The 20,933-nt window shown below is 44.7% G+C and overlaps 1 protein-coding gene across 7 annotated transcripts in view; it reads left to right on the forward strand.

Annotated features, from left to right (window-relative positions):
• Positions 1 to 13,146: 13,146 nt before the first annotated feature.
• The window catches only part of C2H8orf34 (chromosome 2 C8orf34 homolog), a 292,844-nt gene continuing 285,057 nt past the window's right edge, over positions 13,147 to 20,933 (forward strand). For all 7 annotated transcript variants that reach the window (XM_039522706.1, XM_039522711.1, XM_039522710.1 and 4 more), the window contains exon 1: positions 13,147 to 13,830. In XM_039522706.1, coding sequence (XP_039378640.1) covers positions 13,762 to 13,830 — 69 coding nt within the window. In that variant the 5' untranslated portion in view covers positions 13,147 to 13,761. The remainder of the gene's footprint in view (positions 13,831 to 20,933) is intronic.

Here is a 20,933-nt window from a genome sequence, read left to right on the forward strand (position 1 = left end):
AGAGGGTGAAGAAATAAGCCCCCTAACAGATACTTCAAAAGAAGTGACTCAAACCAAACATTTAATAATTTGTTAAAAGGTTCCAGATAAGTGGGGCAGTTTAATCAACCTTCCTCCATGGACAATGTGGGGAAGAGAATAGAGAGGACAAGTGCAGTGGCTGGGGAGGGAAATTTGTTGCGAGGAGGATGAGAGAGAGAAATAAGAGGGCCCACAGAGTTTTGAAAATTAATGAAGCAGTTTTGAACTGGATTCAGGGATAAAATGGAAGCTGAAGATGATAATGAAGGGCATCTGTGGTATGGTCCTGCTTCCCTCAGTGACTGCAGTGTGGCGACAACCTTATTAAAACCCTGAAAGTAAGTATTTGAGGAATTAGACTGTAACAGGAGGAGTTACTATGCTAGCACAAGATCAAGACATGAAGAATAATTTCAGCACAGGTGGAGTCAAAGGATGAAATTTTGAGCTACTCACTTTTTCCTTAGCTTCAGTCAGGCAAACTCCTACTGAAGCCAGAGGGAGTTTGCCCAAGTAAAAACTGTGCCAAGAAATCCGATTTGTGTCCCTAAGCAAGATACATTTATTAGCAATGTTCCAGTGGCAGGGAAAGGCTGTTACTGTATGCAGACAAAGAAGACTGGGAAGGCAAAACAAACAAAGCCTGGAGTAAAAAGAATAAGAATTCCAGCCTTTTAGTACACAAGTTTGTATTCCCTAATTTCCATATGGAATTGTGGCTTCTGTGTACACTGCTTAGCATTTGGGCTAGAGAGATTAAGGGTATGGGGGGCCCTAAAGCCTACCCTGTAAACAAGAAAGCTAAGTGGGAGAAAATAGAAGATAACAAAAAGAGTGTTGCAGTAGAAGTAGTAAAAGGAAGACACAAAACCTTAACTAGATATGGGAAAACAGCCATTAGAGTTAAGATTTGTACCAGAAAGAGAAACTTGTTTCCTGCAGGAGGTATTCCTGAAGAATTGAATAGTCAATGTTTGCTCAAGTGGGATAAGAAAAGGAAGGGATCTGATTAAAAGTGCTGAGATCACTGAAAGTGCTCAGGCAGATTGTTCTGTGTGAGGTGAGTGGACATTGAAAACAAAAATCTCAGCAACTTGCACTTCTCTTTATTTTTTCACTCATATGTTGCACTTTCGGATACACCATCCCAGTTAGGAATGAGCAAAGTAGGTCTTGAATATAAGAACCTAATTTAAACTCTGATTCCTTTCTCTGCACTAAAACATATTGAGTAAGTGAGTAGGGAGTGCAAGGGGAAAGTTTATATGGTGTAGTTCATATGGGGAAGTGGAACAAGGGAGTACAGAGTCTTAAACAGTCCTGAGGGCTGGTTGCTGTGGAGGGGCTTATTTTTTATCCAATTGACCTTGTGCTTGTGGATGATTATTCACACTGAACTGCTAAATCTTCTGAGGCTTGCCAATCACTAATGCATATAATCTAATAAATATTACCTATGGCTCAGTATTAGCTACTGACATATAGAGATGCAGTTAATATGTGGTATACTTCTCCCATAATATACTTCTTTCACCTCAAACAGACCCACTTAATAATTCCCTCATTTATTTTAGCCCTATAATCCAGTTCAGTGCCATAGCCTTTGATCTTAGCCAGCAACAAATCTGACATCACTTTATTTCTATTTTCCAACACATGCAGGAGTTTCTTAAACCTTTCTTCAGAGCCTGGGGTCCTTCTTTTACTTTTGCCATTTATATGTAGATATATATCTCATCCTGCTCCCACTTACTTAAGGGAGCAAGACCAGGTCCACTAGATGAAATCCACATCCCTTCGCTATCTGTGGAGTTGGCTCACCTTTCCTTTTCTCATTGCTCTTAACCACAGCCCCAAGTAAACAAATCCCTTATCTATTTCCCCTGTCATGTTGACAAATTGACAGTGCAGCATGGGACAGTGCCTCTGACAATCATCTTCTAATAAGCTCAGTTCTTCAATTCTTTCTGGTCTGTAATCCTTTCCATTTCTTTCAGTGCCTTAATCTGTTCAGCAAGATTCCTTCCCACCATTCTCCTTAAAGTTAACCAGTCACTCTTATTGTTTTCTCTTCCAAGACTATTCCATCACTTGTGTCACTGTGCTTCCTTAAATGCTGCTTCACATTTTGCATTTGTCATCAAAAAAGCCGTGTGTTCATTCACCTTCATGAGTATCCCCTGCTGCTCCTTTCTTCAGTTATTTCTCACCTTTACCATTAGCTTTATCACTACCAAAAGTCAAACAAATGTAAAAATCTTTCCTTTGCTGATATCTGATAATGCAGTACTGTTCATAAATATCACAGCCCTTCTTTCTCTAACTTGTTTAATAATGCTTATCTCTCAGTTATCTCTGATTCTAAAGCCATGGTTCTTAAACTTTTATACTAGTGATCTCTTTCACATAGCAAGCCTCTGAGTACAACAGCCCTTATACATTAAAAACACGTTTTTATATATTTAACACCATTATAAATGCAGGAGGCAAAGCAGGGTTTGGAGTGGAGGCTGACCGTGTGCGACCCCCTTCCCCCCCATAATCTCATGACCCCCTGAGGGGTCCTGACCCCCAGTTTGAGAACCCCCGTTCTAAAGATACAGTGCAAGAAAAACATTCCCTATGCTGACTGACTATAATGGATCAGGGGAAAACAATTACAATATAATTCTAAACACATTTGAAATAGCATACAACTCCTATCTACACTTGGCATAAAAATTTACCATAGAATGAACAATTCAAAATCCATTCCATAAACTCAGTTATAATAGAACAGCCACAATCCAATTTGTTTGCACAAATACACTGCAAACAGAGTTAGAGAGGGTCGGTCAATAGTTATTGCAACACCAAGGCCTTGATCTTTGAAACATTTACACATGTGCTTTATCCATGTCTGTAGTCCTTTTGATTTAAACTTGAGTAAGTATTACCATGATTGGGGCCTAACTTTTCTCGCTTTAACACCTTTGTATGTGGTTGATAATTCTAATTATTTTCTGTACTTAGAGTTTTGAACTAAATAGTGGATGGACAGACATTTAAAATGACCAGATAGATAGGAATCTCTATCTAAGAGCAGGATTAAATCTGAAGTATTTTTATGAAGTAAACAATATATTCCTGTATTTGCATGACAAAATTCCCAACAAAACAACTCCCTACATCTCTTATTAATAATTCAGACACAGGAAATCAAGCACATAAGTAACCTACTGTCCAAATCCTTTTAGTTTTATTACAGAAGATAATCTTTTGTTTAGGACAATGCAGTTTATGAAATGTGAATTGTTTTATCTAGAGCTTGAAAATTAATCAGTTAAAATTAATTTTAAAAATTTATTAAGGATGTCATGTCGCTAATTATAAACCAAGCTTTCCCCCCTATTTTGAGATAGAAGACAAATTCAATTACCCTTTTGCTAACTGTCTGAGGTACGGTCTTATTGTGAGGCAGATCGTGTTAAGCATGCCACGCTCTCTATTGCCAATGGGAGACAGCTGATGTTAGGGCAATAAGCTGCAACTTTAATAAAATTAAATGGTAGCAGGACTTTAAAACAGCAGATAGTTAGGTGGCAGAAATATCACTCTCTCTTTCCAACTAAGCAAATCAGTCAGGATGGAATTGCCCTGTGCCCAGCATTTTCTAAGAGGCACAGCCCCTTAAGGGAAGAATCCCTACCCAACTACTGCCCCCTCAGGAAGAATCAGGTGTGTGTTTGTATATGGCTTTAACACTGCTAACCATGTCCAAACCAATACAGTCCAAGATCCTGGTACTCTTCTTCAAAGATTTTAATGGACATAGACTCACTCCTCAAATATTATGAGCAATCGGAAAAAGCTCTAGCTATCTGAGGACAAGGAGTGGAATTCACAAAGCTCCTAAACCCTGCTTTAGGCACCTAAGTCCTATTTGTAGGTGCCTAAGTCACCTGCTTCAATTCACAAAACTCCAGCAGAACACTTTAGGTGCCTAAACTCACTTGGCAGCTAAGTTTTTCATAGAAAAAGATCCTTAGGTACTTACATTTCTGCCCTGCTGCCTCCATCTGGACATCTGGAGCCTATCTCCTGCTTAAGCCCCAAAGCCCTTCATGAACCAGGGGAAGGCAGGTGTTGTCTTGCCACCTAACTTGCCCAAGAGGCCTGATCCAGTAGACATGCTCTGAGAACACCTACCAGATCGGGCCCCTGTGATAGTCTGTACCCCCATGTTCACCTCTTTTACAGGACTAAGATAAATTTTCTACAAAGTTTGCCTTGTGAGGTATCATCTGAAAACTCATAACATGCTACGTTGTTATTGTCCTGGTAAAATATGTGGGGCAACAATGCATGTAAAGTTATAAGATTCCTCTGTATAGTATTACGAGATACGTTCCAAGTCTTGGGGGAGCAGCCACAAACCAGTTCCCCAGAAAGAAAAGGCTAGCCAACACCTCAGCCAAGTGTCAGAAAAATCAAATGGACCATCACCTGGTTATATGGCTATTCTTTGGCAGGAAAGAAGATGTGTGTAAAAATTTACGCTTTGACAAAGAAACAGCTAAGGCTGGGTTTCTCAAACAGAGGGTCGCTGCTTGTGTACGGAAAGTCCCTGGCGGGCTGGGCCGGTGTGTTTACTTGCCCCGTCTGCAGGTCCGGCCAATTGCGGCTCCCAATGGCCGCGGATCACTGCTCCAGGCCAATGGGGGCTGCTGGAAGCATCCACAACACCTGAAGAACAAAGGAAAAGGGGAGAGAGCCAGGAAGACTGCTAAAACATGTGGTGGGTTTGCTTTGAATTAGGCATTAGTTGCAATTTACTTCTATTTTCTTGTAACTAATTCTGACTTTTATGCCTCATTACTTGGAATCACTTAAAATCTATCATTATGTAGTTTGTAAAGTTGTTTTAATATTTTATCTAAACCAGTGTGCTTGGACTGAAGTGTTTGGGAATCTCCATTTGAGATAACAGGATTTATGCATATGATTTGCTATTAATATAGTGACAGATTTTATATGAGCTTGTGTTGTCCAGAAGAGGCTGGTGCAGCACACATTTCTGGGAGAGCACCTGGGACTGGGAATTTGCTGGTGTTATTCTGCAGTGTAATTCAATAGTGGCTGCAGCATAATTTAAGAGTGGCACTCCTACAGTATAGCTGGCAGCAAGTTACATGCTGGATGCTGTTTGTAAGCAGACCAGGAGTGGTTGTTTTCACAGCAAAGCAGTGTAAAAGGCACCCCAGGTTATAGAATTGAGAGGACACAGCTGTTCAACAGTCCAGATTGTACCCTGGGTAATGTCACATCCCCATTCAAAGGCTGGCTACAGCAGTGGCAGTGCCCACCTCATGACTTTTAGCCCAGTGGTCTGAGTACTCATCTTGGATGTGGGAAACCCAGATTCAATTCCCCTCTCCCTGGCAGGGGTGGGGAGAAAGGATTTGAACAGAAGAATGCTTACCCACTGAGCTATGGGATATTCTGATGTGGGGTTTCCTCAGTCTCTCCTGCTAAAGTGGTTGTACTCTGGATACATAATGAAAGAGTGATTTGGCTACTGAGAGAGCGTGAGTGTGGGAATGACTCTGTAGTGTGGTGGTTCAGACATCCACATCTGACTCTCGGTCAAGTCCCTCTGCTCCAATCACTCTTTCATTATGAATCAGAATATCCTGTAGTTCAGTGGTTAGAACACTCTCCTGAAAGGTGGGACAACCCTGTTCAAATCCTTTCTCCCAGAACTGAATTTGGGTCTCCCACAACCAGAGCCATCCCTAGGGGACAGTGAATCGCGGTGACTGCTCCAGGCCCCACCCTTTGGGGGACCCTGCGGGCAGGCGCGATTGGCTGGTGCCGCATGGGCAGCAGGTGAACCGCTGGCTGGGGGAGGCTACCCCTAGCCCCGCCTCTTCCACCCAAGGGGGAGCACATGCCTTGGAGCACCAGGAGGGAGAGTGCATGGTGGTGGCACTGCAGCCTCCCAGCTCCAAGAGGGAGTGCGTGTGGTGCCGCCTCAGCCTCCTCGGGAAGGTGGGCGGCGTGGCCTCAGCCCCCTGGAGCCCAGCAGCACCACCGAAGCAGAGCCCTGTGGGGGCAGAGTGTGGGAAGGGCCACACGTGGCTATTTGGGGAAGAACTGCCTCCCCTACCCACCCTGGAGCAGTCAGTCCTGGAAGTGACGTCATTCTGTCCTGGGCCCCGCACCCCACTAGGGATGACCGTGCCCACAACCCAGTGAGTAAACTTTTAGCCCAGTGGTTAGACATCAGGTGGGCACTGGCACCTCCATCTCCTTCTTCTCCTGATGTTGTGTGTGGAGAAAGGCAGGCACCTTACTCATTCCCGCAGGAAACTACGTAGGTACATAAGACGGAAGAGGGGTTCCCATTTGTGTATCACTAGCAAAGCTAGGCACCTCCTTGCAACCTAGACTTAGGCACTTATCTCTGAGAAAGGGATGGGTTTAGAACATCAGTGTCTCCCACTGGCTAGCTTGGACAGTTCCCCGCCTAATATGCTGGCTTTTATGGATCACATTCTCAGGAGCCTCTCTCTCCCCATTCATTGTATAGATAGGGAGCCTAGGCACCTAACTCAGCTTTGTGAATTGCTCTGTTGTTCCTGTGGCTTTTCTAAACACCTAACAGTTAGGCACCATGATGCTCTGCTTTACAATGCCTAAGTCTCTTTATGGATTCCACCCAAAGTATTCGTCATGTATTTCTACTTCAGGAAATCAGGATGACTTAATCTCTTGCCTCCTTTGGAACACAGTGCAGAATGCATCTCTCTGTGTGGGCTTTCACATGGTAAAGACAAGGACCTTTAGGTTGGTAAATGTTCCTTCCAACTGCTGCCCCTGGGTAGCTTCTCCAAATTCAACTCCATTAAGATTAGAGCAGAGGATATAGCAGTGTTTTCATCTCATTTTTTTAAATCACCAGGCTTGAAATGTTTAATGTTTTTCTCCAGCTGCTGCAGCGATAATTACATGAGATCTCAGTTTTTGTTTAAAATAAAATACGTTTCCTCATGGCTGCGGAGAAAAACTTGAAAATGTGAACAGCTTAAAACCAAAACATAACAAAAGGAACCCAAATTACCTTATTTTTTAAACCTCATAACTGTAAAGCTAATCTCATGGTAATCTTTGCCCTGACATATGATTTTTGAATGCTGGGAGTTGGCAATACTGATTCTTGGGTCTGCCTCGGCAGTTAAAAGCAGTCAGAAAACCAATTTAATTAGCTCTCTGAGGTTTCCCCTTTTGTTAGGAGAATCCTAGTGTAACATTAACACCTGCTATTGAAGGAATATAATTAAAAATAGGGGAGACAATGTTTTACTTTCTATATGCACTAAGCATATAGCTAAGGCCCTGATCCAGCAAAGTACTTTAACATGTGCTTATCTTTAAGCATGTATGGGATCATTGAAGCCAATGGGATTACACACGTGTGAACCTAAATACATGTAAGAACGCTTGCTAGATCAGGGCCTAAATAATAGACCAGTAAAGTTAATGAGGAGGTGCCTTTTGCAGTTCTAACACTGACAATAGCTATTTAGTTAATATAAACATTTTCCATGCATATAGACTCTAAGGTAACCTTGGTATAGAAGCATAATGTGCATGCATAAAGTTGTGGGAATAGAACCTGAGTTGAAACTGCTAGTTGATAAAAGACACAGCACTTGCTTATAGGAGGTCTGAGCCTGAGGTTTCTTGCACAGAGCAGCTTGCAAATGTAATCCACACCAGCATGTGACTCTTTCCTCCCCTCTAGTGGCTGCCTGATCCACATAGGACGATAAGAGCTACAGCTGCCAGCTAGAATACTTGCACCTTTATAAATCCAGGTCTGCTACAAACTTCTGCCAGCATAGCTATCTTGGTTAGAAGTGTGAAGTGGTGTGATCCCTGACCAATAAAGCTGTGCTGGCAAAAGCCCCTACCGTAGATGCAGGTATACTGTCAAACTGCACTTTTGGCTGGTATTGCTTATTTCGCTCTGGGGAGCTGGAATAAACTATACTAGCAAATGTACAGTTTTTGTCAGTATAAACTGCATCCACACCATGCCTGCCCTGGCCCCGCGCCACTCCCGGAAGCAGCCAGCATCATGTCCCTGTGGCCCCTGGAGGGTGGGGTGCGGGGGAACAGAGGGCTCCGTATCAATGGTTCTTTATAAGCTTATCGAGTATCCTCCTGTGTAAAATTATTTCATATTAAAGAAAAAAATGAGACCTGACAAAGTGAACCCTAATTTGGGGGCTACAAAACATTTTAAAAATCTGATAATATTGGATTTCTTTTAATGTGCTCTCTAGTAATGTTTGTTTTGTTTTCTAATTGCTTTATAAATTAAGTGATCAAGTGATCTCTCTCCTGCCATCCTTCTCCATCCTCTGACAAACAGAGGCTAGGGACACCATTCTTTTCCCATCCTGGCTACTAGCCATTAATAGACTTAACCTCCATTAATTGCTTTATAGATGTTTTAGTGTTTTAGTGTGGTATTTCTGGTTAAAATTTTTGATAACTGCAGCCTCAAAGCTATGTGTATCTCTGTGATATATGTATTTCCACATTTCCATATTTCCCTTTTATGTAATGAAGTCTCTCTCACACTCATAATGCCATCTGGAAACAAGCTTCAAGCAGAGCATATGGATCAACTTTTAGCTGAGAAGGAAATTGTTGGTGTTTGTGACCCACAGGGTATCTTTACAGACAGCCGAGTCATCATTTTCTTTTTCTGCTAAGTAATGCCTGTTCCACTCATTCTGCAGAATACTTTTTTTTACATCTAGGGCCTGATTTTCAGAGAAGCTGGCCCCTACAACTCCAACTAAAATTGATAGGAACGGCAAGTGTTCAGCATCTTTGAAAATTGGGCTCATAGTGTTGGAAATGCAGTGAATGACTTATTACTGAAAGATAGGTGCCACATCATTGAAATTATATAGAATATTATTATGGTAGCTGGAACTGTGCAGGGAAGTCCCTGCAACCAAATGGGTCAAAACAAAAAATACCCTATTGAAAGGAGACACTCTATTACATGCACTTATTCCCCCAGGGAGAGGATGAGAGTACACACACAGAGTGCGTGACAGATGTTAGTCACATCACTTAATGCACTACTGGTGAGTGCTCAGAGGTGAGGAGCATGGTATAAGAACCTGAATAGAATAGAATAGAGTAGGGTCATGGGGTTATGAGACAACCTCTACTTTTTCTGTCTGCATCCCAGCTTATTCTTCTGTTTTCCACTATTTACTTTTTGTGGAAACAGTGATATCTTTCGCTTTCTGTGTACTACACCTCTCTACTTCCCTGAATGAGGATTCCTGCAAACATTTTGTTCTTAGAGTTCAATGAAGACTATTACATAGGAAACACAGCCTGTATAATCTTTCAATAACAAATCTCACTCCCACTAAAAATATACTGTTTGTATATGAAGAAACATAAGCTTTTTTAAAATTGCTGTTAGATATCTAAAACAGCACTCAATGAAAGACTGTTATATTGTTTTGTTGAAAAGTAACCTAGTATACAAGTCCTCATACAAAACAAAATGCTAGAATTAATATAAATTATATGTTCTAAAATCTGTAATGCTTCATTAAAATTAATTGACAATCAATTTTAAAAGGGGCTATTTTAGTGTCCTTAGTTTTTTAAAAGCTTGTTTAAAATTTACTTTTTTAAAATGTTTCCCTAACAGCCACCTGAGACAGACACACACACAGCCAAATTTCTGTGCTCATTTACAAATTGCAGTGACTTATTTTTAGAGATCTTAATGCTGCTTATACCAAACAGCTGATGACTGTATTGTTTGAGCTCTGTGGGATAAAGTGAAAAAATGTGCTAACACTGAAGCTTCTTGTTCCCACACTCTGTAGGAAATACCTGTACTCCTACACTTCAGCAGCAGGCAAGCTTTCCATTAGAGAGCTGTGAGAAACTTTCAGCCAGAAAATAATAACATGCGGTCCACTCTGGATAGTAACTTTCAGGCTCTTGGTAAGGAAATATCTGTGATTATGTCTCCCTGTAGAGTCTGGTCCACATAGAGGCTATGAGTCTGCTACTTACAGCTAAGAAAGTTGTTCCATGATATCATAGGATACTTTAGTTTACAAAGATAGTAGTTGTGCTTTTGGTGCTGTAGGCCCTGGGCTCTGTCCTTGGTGATGATCCCTCCTGGTTGTGTTACAATAGCTCTGTCAACTGGGATACTGAACTGGAAAGTCTAAAGACTAGTTTACAGCTGAGGGTGAATTAATGGTGGGGGAAAGAGAAATAAGAGACAAAATAGCAAGAGACATAAGTAAACAAAAAGATGTATAAAACTGAGGGCTAGATCTTGGGGTGCAGCTAAATTGCACAAAGTGCAATTCTGGAGGGCTGTACAAGCCTAGATTAGATGGGTTAGCCTACTTTAAAATCTTTATTACAGCTGTTATTTTATTTGAATGGTTGCCAGTGCACTTTCTTACACTCCTCTCTTATGAGCTTTATGGAGCAGCAGTACTTTGCTGATCCTATTGATGCTTTGTGCAGCCAGGTCCCTGTGCGCTGTTAGAGCAGCATAAGGACTGCTGTAATTTATGCCAGCTGTATTGGCCACAAGAGGCTATAAAAGTACATCCATGCCCCTTTTTTTTCTTACACTTAGGTGGAGTAGGACCTCTATGTCAGGGATGGGCAAACTTTTTGGCCCAAGGGCCACATTGGGGTTGCAAAACAGTATGGAGGGCCAGGTAGGGAAGACTGTGCCCCCTCCCAAACAGCCTGCCCCCCACCCCTTATCCACCCCCTCCCACTTCCTGCCCCCTGACTGCCCCCCTAAGAACCTCCCAACCCATCCAACCCCTCTGCTCCTTGTCCCCAACCGACCCCCCTCCATCCACCCCCCCACCCCCTGACCACCCCCTTCCAGGACCCCCTGCCCCTGACCGCCCCCTTCCAGGACCCTACCCCTTATCTATCTTCCCCCCCCCAGCCCCTTTCGGAATGTGGCCCCGCAAACCTGGGCGGAGGACTCAACAGGAGCAGGGGCAGCAGCACAGCCAGAGAGAAGCGGCAGGTTCCCTTTCAAAGGGCCGCTTCTCTCTGGCCGGCTGCGTGGCCTCCCAGTGCTCCCCCTGAGTCCTCCGCCTGCGTTCCCTGCACTCCCGCCATCTGCACCGCCCGCCTGCATATGATTTCAGTGCAGCCAGTGTTGTTGCCCGAGTGCCCGGCCCTGGGTCCCCCTGTTGTTGGGGGGCCTTTGCCAGGGCACCCTGTGTTCACTTGTAAATCTGCCCCTGCACCGCGCCGCCCAGCCCCGGAGCCAGCCAGGATGCCGCGCTGCCAGCACAGCAAGCTGAGGCTGCGGGGGAGGAAGGACAGCCGGGGAGGGGCCGGGGCCAGCTGGGAGCTCAGGGGCTGGGCAGGATGGCCCCGCAGGCCAGATGTGGCTCGCGGTCCGTAATTTGCCCACCTCTGCCCTATCCACACCCCTGCCCTCTGACCACCACCCCGAACTCCTCTGCCCTCTATCCAACCCCCCCTGTCCCCTGCCCCCTTACCACACTGCCTGGAGCACCGCTGGCTGGCGGCGCTACAGCCACGCAGCTGCCGCCACCGTGCAGCACAGAGACTGGGTCAGGCCGGGCTCCGCAGCTCGCTGCCCCAGGAGCTCGCAGCCCCGCCGCCCAGAGCATTGCACCAGCGGCGGAGCGAGCGAGCTGAGGCTGCGGGGGATGGGGGATAGCAAGGGAGGGGCCAAGGGTGAGCCTCCTGGGTCAGGAGCTCGGGGGCCGGGCAGGACAGTCCCGCGGGCCGGATGTGGTCCGCGGGCCGTAGTTTGCCCACCCCTGCTCTATGTTGATTCTGCACCACTGGTCTTCATCCTCACTGGGCTGGTTAGAATAATTTGGCACTAAAACTATTCTAGCGATGCCATACATTCTAATTGGAGCACAATTCCCCCCCAAAATATGGGCTGATATGAATATTGAAGGCTTGAGTGCCAACAAGAACTAAAAGTCTCAGAATCCTAATGTAGAAAGACCCTGTATCACTGGTGGCTATTTTAGAAAATAAAATCCGTGTGTTGCTAGTTTTGGATATCAGTGGTGAAAACGATTGTGCCTCAGCAAAGAACACTGTGCACAATGTCTCTCTGAACTCACAGGTACACAGGGGGCATCACGCCCACTGCTGCACTAATGCAAAAAGGGTGCAGTATAAAATGTATTCATAAAAGGTGCTGATAGCCGACCTCCTTCTACAGCAAGGGACAAGTCTTTGAAGTGAACAGCAATATAAATAGTAGTCAATAAATGTGGGACCAGAACTCATTATTCAAAATTCACCTTCCTCTCAAAGAAAATTTGAATTGGGAGCATCTTTTGCTCTTGAATTTGTTGGATATTTGAGTCTTTCCTGCTCTGGTGGTGCAATGGACTAGAAAGCCTGATTCAGCAGATATGCTGAATGTTCAGCATAACTGGGCACACACTTCATAGCTCTTTGTTTTTTCTTGTAGGAGAATTTAAAATAAAAAGGGAACATTTGTTGTTAAAATAGTTCAAAATTAGATGGTGAATTCTGACAACAGAACTAATTCCTGCTGATGAATAAAAGCATGGAATCCTTAATCTTGAAAACTGTGTTTTGTTAAAATGTTATTTTTTGAAGGGAAGAAGGATGGTTATGATTCTGCTTCCAGATCAGGTGAAGAGGTTCAGAAAGAATAAGTACTGTTTTCTTGGTTTCGACCCTAATCCAGCTTCCTCTAAAACCAGGTGAATTTTATGTTGACATTAATGGGATTTGGATGAGTGCCCTTGGTTACTGGGATTCAGGTAACTGGTAGCAGGGAAGATCTATATGTATTTTAAATTGTTTTATTACCATGAACAGTGCCCTCAGCACATAGACAGCTGGGAACTTCATCATTACAAAGAAAATAATTTGAGGCAGAATAAAACGAGGAAGGAAGGGGAAGAATTGGATACACCCAGCATCTCTTCCCCCACCCCCCCAGGGCGCATGTGCCAAACAAATCATTTACTAGCCTCTCTCCCCCTAGCAGAAGTTTGATCTGTTCCTTTTCAATCAATATGCAAATGAGGGGTGTGAGGATTGTTTGTACAGCCCCCACCTCGCCTGGATATTAATCGTGGCTGCTGAGCAGAGTCAGTTTCCCTCAGCTCACCAGGAAACTTCAGTCAGCGGGGAAGCGAGTTACCGTGTGTCGCGCTAGCAGCCAGGCGCTGGCAGCGGGGGAGCCCGGCGCGGAGCGGGAGGCTGCGGGCTTTGGTCCCGTATGTGCGAGCGGCAGCCGAAGAGCCGGCCCGCCCCCGCGCAGCCAGCGGCGCTGGGGGAGCAGCAGCGGCCCCGCGGGCTGCGCTGTCGCTAGGGAGGCAGCTGGGCGAGGCGAGCGCGGTGGCCGGGGAAGCGGAGCGGCTGCTCCGGTAACCAAGGAGCGAACCCAGACACACGCCGGCGCCGCTCCCTTCTCCTTGTGCCCGGCTCCGGCCAGTCCCTCGCCTCAGCCGCTGCCTCAGGGCAGCCCCGCTCCGCCCCGCCCGGCGCGCCCCCATTACCGGAGTTGACTCCGTCCCTGGGACTTGGGCTTTCGTCTCCCCGCGCGGGGCCCTTCCCGCTCCCGCCGCCTGAGAGCCCCGCGCCTGCGGGAGGGTGAGCCGGGCCCCCGCCTCGGCAGCTCGGCTCCTGATGGCGGCGCATCGGCAAACCAGGATCCAAGCCTACCTGGAGAAGAACAGGATCGGGCCCCTGTTCGAGGTGAGGCGGGGAGGGGGGCGCGAAGGCAGCCCCGGCTACCTGGGCGGGGGGAGGGGTTGGGCTGCCGGGGCACAGCAGGTGCGAGCTCGTGTGTGACCCACCCGTGAAACGTCACGCGATTCCACGGGCTGCAGGCGCGCGCCTTGCGCCCCCCACCCCCCGCACCTGCACCCTCACCCGCCTGGCCCTGCTCTCCCGGACACGCAGGGGACGCCGCCCCCTCGCGCGCAGGGATTCCCCGCACGCAGAGCGCACGCCCCCAGCTTGGCCACAGCCGGGGGAAGCCCCCCGGGTTCCGCAGCCCTTGGGGCGTGGGCAGCCGCCCGCCCCGGTCTGTGTGTGAACGGAGCGGGGAAGCGTCCTGTGCGTTGCTAGGGCGAGGGGAGAGCGAGTGACTTTGCCCCGCCCGGCCTGAGAAGCGTCCCTGTCATTTCCATGGGAGCGCTGGGAAGGGCTCGCTGGGCAGCGGCCAGCGCGACCTGTGCTGACACACACACACAGAGCCGCCACATGGGAATACTCCCCTGGGCGCCCCGGTGCTTCAGGGCGAAACGTAGAAGACCTAGGGAGGGCAGGAGAATGGAACAACTCCTGATGGGTTAGAAAGAAATTCAACATAGCGAGAAATAAATGTGTATTTACAGGAAAATCACTGCACTGGGCTGGGAACACAATATTTACCAAATTTGCATATGCCTGTTGAAAGTCCTTAAGGAATAACATAGGTGTTGCCCCACCCCCTGGCTTGAAGTGGTTTCCATCATATACAGGGTTTACAGTTTGGTTCAATGGCTCTCAGCATCCTCCCTATACAAATTGTTCCAGCGCCCTGAGAAATGATGTATTTTACATGGGTATTTGCAATAAAACACTTGACCACAGGCTACATGCAGTATTTTGCTTTAATATGAACAAGATCTACAAAACCTAACTGTTCGAATGATCATATATAGTACTATTGTGAGACATACATGTCTGTTTTTCATTATTTTCCTTATCCTTTATCAATCTTATTGCATCTGAGTCACCTGTTAGTGTTACTTACCTGGAAAAAATAGTTTGGTGAATTCTGTCTCTCCATGTTAGAGGCATCTTCAAACCCTAAAATTCAAAGTAGATACTAAGGAATGGACCAATTTAGGTATTTCTAGATATTTTTATCAAAACCAAACTTTCCCCTTTTTGATGTTAATGAAATGTTAGATTTTTATAAACATGGTTGTTTGGCAACTATCATGAAAAAATGACTAATTTGTCTCCTCTTTTGAGTTTTCACTAATAGACCTGCCTTTTGTACACTAAAATACAAAACCAAAACACCCTACCTGATATCAATGTGTTTTCTAGTCCATAAAATAAGTGTGTGCCTTTTTACCCAAAGAGGCTCCTGGCACTTCAGCCAGATAAAGCCTGGCTGCTCCTGTTTTTTGCAGGTGATGTGAATTTTATAGAATCATAGGACTTGAAGGGATCTTGGGAGGTTTAGTCCAGTCCCCTGCACTCAAGGCAGGACTAAGTATTATCTAGACCACCCCTGACAGGTGTTTGTTTAGCCTGCTCTTAAAAATCTCCAATGACAGAGATTAAAAAACCTTCCTAGGCAATTTATTACAATACTCAACCACTCTGACAGGAAGTTTTTCCTAATGTCCAACCTAAGCCACCCTTGCTGCAATTTAAGCCCATTTCTTTTTGTCCTATCCTCAGAGGTTAACAAGAATTGTTACAAGGAAGGGGGAGAAAAAACAACCTTTTATGTACTCAAAAACTGTTGTTATATCCCCCTCAGTCTTTTCTTCTCCAGACTAAACAAACCTCATTTTTTTTCAATCTTCTCTCATAAGTCATGTTTTCTAGATGTTTTATCAATTTTGTTGCTCTTCACTGGACTTTACTAATTTTTCCTGGTTTGATCCTGACATCCTTAGTCAAGGAAAGCACCTTTGAAGTCAGTGGGAATTTGTCTTGCTCAAAGACCACAGGATCAAGCTAATAATGTAACTACACTTGTTGTTATATAGAAAGATATAGTATATTGGGAGCACAATGTACACACAATCAGTTAAATTGAATAATATTGTATAGTTTGTCATACCTACAGGTTTTGTCATGGCATAAAATGAAACAGATACTTGGGTTTCAGTAAAAGGTGGGTAAAATCCTCTTCATATTCTTTTTGGGTTCTTTATCCCATTTCATAGAATATCAGGGTTGGAAGGGACCTCAGGAGGTCATCTAGTACAACCCCCTGCTCAAAGCAGGACCAATTCCCAACTAAATCATCCCAGCCAAGGCTTCATCAAGCCTGACCTTAAAAACCTCTATGGAAGGAGATTCCATCACCTCCCTAGGTAACCCATTCCAGTGCTTCACCCCCCCCCTCCTAGTGAAAAAGTTTTTTCCTAATATCCAAAATAAACCTCTCCCACTGCAACTTGAGACCATACTCCTTGTTCTGTCATCTGCTACCACTGAGAACAGTCTAGATCCATCTCTTTGGAACCCCCTTTCAGGTAGTTGAAAGCAGCTATCAAATCCCCCCTCATTCTTCTCTTCTGCAGACTAAACAATCCCAGTTCCCTCAGCCTCTCCTCATAAGTCATGTGCTCCAGACCCCTAATCATTTTTGTTGCCCTCTGCTGGACTCTTTCCAATTCTGCCACATCCTTCTTGTAGTGTGGGGCCCAAAACTGGACACAGTACTACAGATGAGGCCTCACCAGTGCCAAATAGAGGGGAATGATCATGTCCCTTGATCTGTTGGGAATGCCCCTACTTATACAGCCCAAAATGCCATTAGCCTTCTTGGCAACAAGGGCACACTGTCGACTCATATTCAGCTTCTTGTCCACTGTAACCCCTAGGTCCTTTTCTGCAAAACTGCTGCCTAGCCATTCGGTCCCTAGTCTGTACAAGTGCATGAGATTCTTCCATCCTAAGTGCAGGACTCTGCATTTGTCCTCGTTGAAAATCATTAGATTTCTTTTGGCCCAATCCTCTAATTTGTCTAGGTCACTGTGTATTCTATCCCTACCCTCCAGGGTATCTACCTCTCCTCCCAGTTGAGTGTGATCTGCAAACTTGCTGAGGGTGCAATGCACGCCATCCTCCAGATCATTAATGAAGATATTGAACAAAACTGGCCCCAGGACCGAGCCTTGGGGCACTCCACTGCCAACTAGACATGGAGCTGTTTCCATTCCTGATAATTAGTCACAAATTGGCATGGACAATTGTCCTTTGTAATGTGTACAAACTCCATGGTGCCCAGTCAGTACAGGGTGAAGTTAGATGGAGCTTAGTAAAGGTTATATTTGGTCAGCAGGTCATGACTATTACTGTCAAACTACCACTATACATGGTTCAAGGCAGAAGCTTTAAGGAAGTGCTTACGTATTGCTGATTAATAGTGTGTGAATGGAAGGGTGCCAGGCGGAATGGATAGAGAAACAGTGAACTGAAGTGAAGAAAGCCAGGGATGGAAGAGAATAAACAGAGATGTGTCCACCTGTGTAGGTAAATGAGCAGTACTCTGTAGAAAACAGGATTTTGAACTCGAGACACAATCGTACTGGCATAACAAGTTGACGTCTGAAATGCCAAACAATATTTTTTTAATGACCAGTAGTTCCCTTGCATGTTAGTCTGGTGGTTGAAACTGTTGGTCGGTACGGTTTGTCCTGACAAAGGTGCCAATTACTGATGGTTTGTGTATGACAGTGTAACTATCCTCCTTTCTGTCCTATATTATCCTGTACCTGTTGTCTCCATTTCTGCCCATTATTCTCCCTATTGTACTGTATTAGTAGTGGCCAGATCTGAACGCCAGATCTGAACACCAGTTCTTATGGTATTCAACTTCAACAATAGCAACACATGGTGTACATGGGGGTCAGTAAAGTTGCAGTTGTTTGGGAAATCTTTATATTGTAACAATCATATGTTGCCTCAATGTTTTCAGGGGGATGGAATATTTTACTTGAATGTCACAGGTGTAATAACTGAAGTGGAAAATGTTTGAGTGTGTTACCCTTTGCTAAAATTTCAGTTTTAGATTCCTCTCCTGAGAAGGCTACTCACACCTTCCTTATCTCCACAGTAGAGTTAATAAGCCATCCTTGCCACAGTGGGAATCAATTGGTCTCCTACCAGGGTTCCAGCCCCTGTCAACAGGATGGTCAGTACAAAACCCCAGCCATCCTGCTACAATGGCTTGGACAATGTACCCAATTTATAGTAGTGCCTGTAAGGTACAGTTCAGCCTAGTATGTAGAAGAGAACAGATTGGAAAGAGATTTGGGGAATAAGACACAGAAAGTGAGCAAGAGGAGACTTACCAGTACGGAGGAAAGAGAAGAGACACAAAGAAAAGGAAACATGGTAACAAAGAAACAAAATTATCACTTTTTACAGAGATTATTTTTTCTATGCTGTGAAGTAAAAATACTGAAAGAAAAGGGAAAACCAGGAGAGGAAGAGAACCAAAAACAAGTAAGAAACTCGAGAAAACATTTTTCTTCTGATTCCCAATAACAGGAAAAAGTTTAGAAGGAAGGAGTTAGCCAAAATAAGGAGGAACTTAAAATGAGTTTGGAGGAATACTGAAGAAAAGTATAGGGAATTAAAAAGGAGACCAAGGTGGTGGAGGGGAGGGAGGAGCAAATGGAGTCTACTGGATAGAGAATCAGGAGACCTGACTTCTATTCCTGGCTCTGCCACTGATGTCTTGCTGTGTGGTTTGAGCTGCTCTATTTCTCTGTGCTTCTATTTCCTTTCCAAACCACTTGTCTGTCTTGGTGCGAAGGTTGCGGATCTCTCGAGGCATCTAGATAGACTTATGTGTAGTGCTGGGGAGGAGCCGGTGGTCGTGGTACATGTAGGTACCAATGACATAGGGAAGGGTAGGAGAGATGTCCTGGAAGCCAAATTTAGGCTGCTAGGGAAGAGACTGAAATCCAGGACCTCTATGGTGGCATTTTCAGAAATGCTCCCAGTTCCACGCGCAGGGCCAGGTAGGCAGGCAGAGCTTCAGAGTCTCAATGCGTGGATGAGACGATGGTGTAGAGAGGAGGGGTTCACGTTCATTAGGAACTGGGGAAACTTCTGGGATGGGAGGAGCCTATACAGGAGAGATGGGCTCCACCTAAACCAAAGTGGAACCAGACTGCTGGCGCTAAACATTAAAAAGGTTGTAGAGCAGTTTTTAAACTAGGTGATGGGGGAAAGCCGACTGCTGCAGGGAAGCATGTGGATCGGACACACACTTCTCTTAGGGGAGAGTCTGATGATAGAGAATCTCCAGGTTATAGTCAGGAGCAGAGGAATGAGAAATATAATGTAAGGGCCGGATCAGATGATGAACAGTCACATAAAAAAGAATCTGGCACATCAGAAAAAGGCAGGCTAATAAACAGGGACAAGTTTTTAAAGTGCTTGTACACAAATGCCAGAAGTCTAAATAATAAGATGGGTGAACTAGAGTGCCTTGTGATAAAGGAGGATATTGATATAATAGGCATCACAGAAACCTGGTGGACTGAGAGCAATCAATGGGACACAATCATTCCGGGGTACAAAATATATCGGAAGGACAGAACAGGCCATGCAGGGGGAGGAGTGGCACTATATGTTAAAGAAAGTGTAGATTCAAATGAAGTAAAAATTTTAAGCGAATCCACAGGTTCCATAGAGTCTCTATGGATAGAAATTTCATGCTCTAGTAAAAATATAACATTAGGGATCTATTATCGACCACCTGACCAGGACAGTAATAGTGATGATGAAATGCTAAGGGAAATTAGAGAGGCTATCAAAATTAAGAACCCAATAATAGTGGGGGATTTCAATTATCCCCATATTGACTGGGAACATTTCACTTCAGGACGAAATGCAGAGATAAAATTTCTCGATACTTTAAATGACTGCTTCATGGAGCAGCTGGTACGAGGAACCCACAAGGGAGGCGACTCTAGATTTAATCCTGAGTGGAGTGCAGGAGCTGGTCCAAGAGGTAACTATAGCAGGACCGCTTGGAAATAGTGACCATAATACAATAGCATTCAACATCCCTGTGGTGGGAAGAACATCCCAACTGCCCAACACTGTGGCCTTTAATTTCAAAAGGGGGAACTATACAAAAATGAGGGGGTTAGTTAGACAAAAGTTAAAAGGTACATTGACTAAAGTGAAATCCCTGCAAGTTGCGTGGCGCTTTTAAAGACACCATAATAGAGGCCCAACTTCAATGTATACCCCAAATTAAGAAAAACTGTAAAAGAACTAAAAAGAGCCACCGTGGCTTAACCACCATGTAAAAGAAGCAGTGAAAGATAAAAGACTTCCTTTAAAAAGTGGAAGTCAAATCCTAGTGAGGCAAATAGAAAGGAGCACAAACGCTGCCAACTTAAGTGCAAGAGTGTAATAAGAAAAGCCAAAGAGGAGTTTGAAGAACGGCTAGCCAAAAACTCCAAAGGTAATAACAAAATGTTTTTTAAGTACATCAGAAGCAGGAAGCCTGCTAAACAACCAGTGGGGCCCCTTGACGATGAAAATACAAAAGGAGCGCTTAAAGATGATAAAGTCATTGCGGAGAAACTAAATGGATTCTTTGCCTCAGTCTTCACGGCTGAGGATGTTAGGGAGATTCCCAAACCTGAGCTGGCTTTTGTAGGTGACAAATCTGAGGAACTGTCACAGATTGAAGTGTCAGTAGAGGAGGTTCTGGAATTAATTGATAAACTCAACATTAACAAGTCACCGGGACCAGATGGCATTCACCCAAGAGTTCTGAAAGAACTCAAATGTGAAGTTGCGGAACTATTAACTAAGGTTTGTAACCTGTCCTTTAAATCGGCTTCGGTACCCAATGACTGGAAGTTAGCTAATGTAACGCCAATATTTAAAAAGGGCTCTGGGGTGATCCTGGCAATTACAGACCGGTAAGTCTAACGTCGGTACCGGGCAAATTAGTTGAAACAATAGTAAAGAATAAAATTGTCAGACACATAGAAAAACAAACTCTTGAGCAATAGTCAACATGGTTTCTGTAAAGGGAAATCGTGTCTTACTAATCTATTAGAGTTCTTTGAAGGGGTCAACAAACA

Source organism: Mauremys reevesii, linkage group 2 (genome assembly GCF_016161935.1).
Source record: "Mauremys reevesii isolate NIE-2019 linkage group 2, ASM1616193v1, whole genome shotgun sequence".
In the NCBI taxonomy this organism is placed as follows: Eukaryota; Metazoa; Chordata; order Testudines; family Geoemydidae; genus Mauremys; species Mauremys reevesii.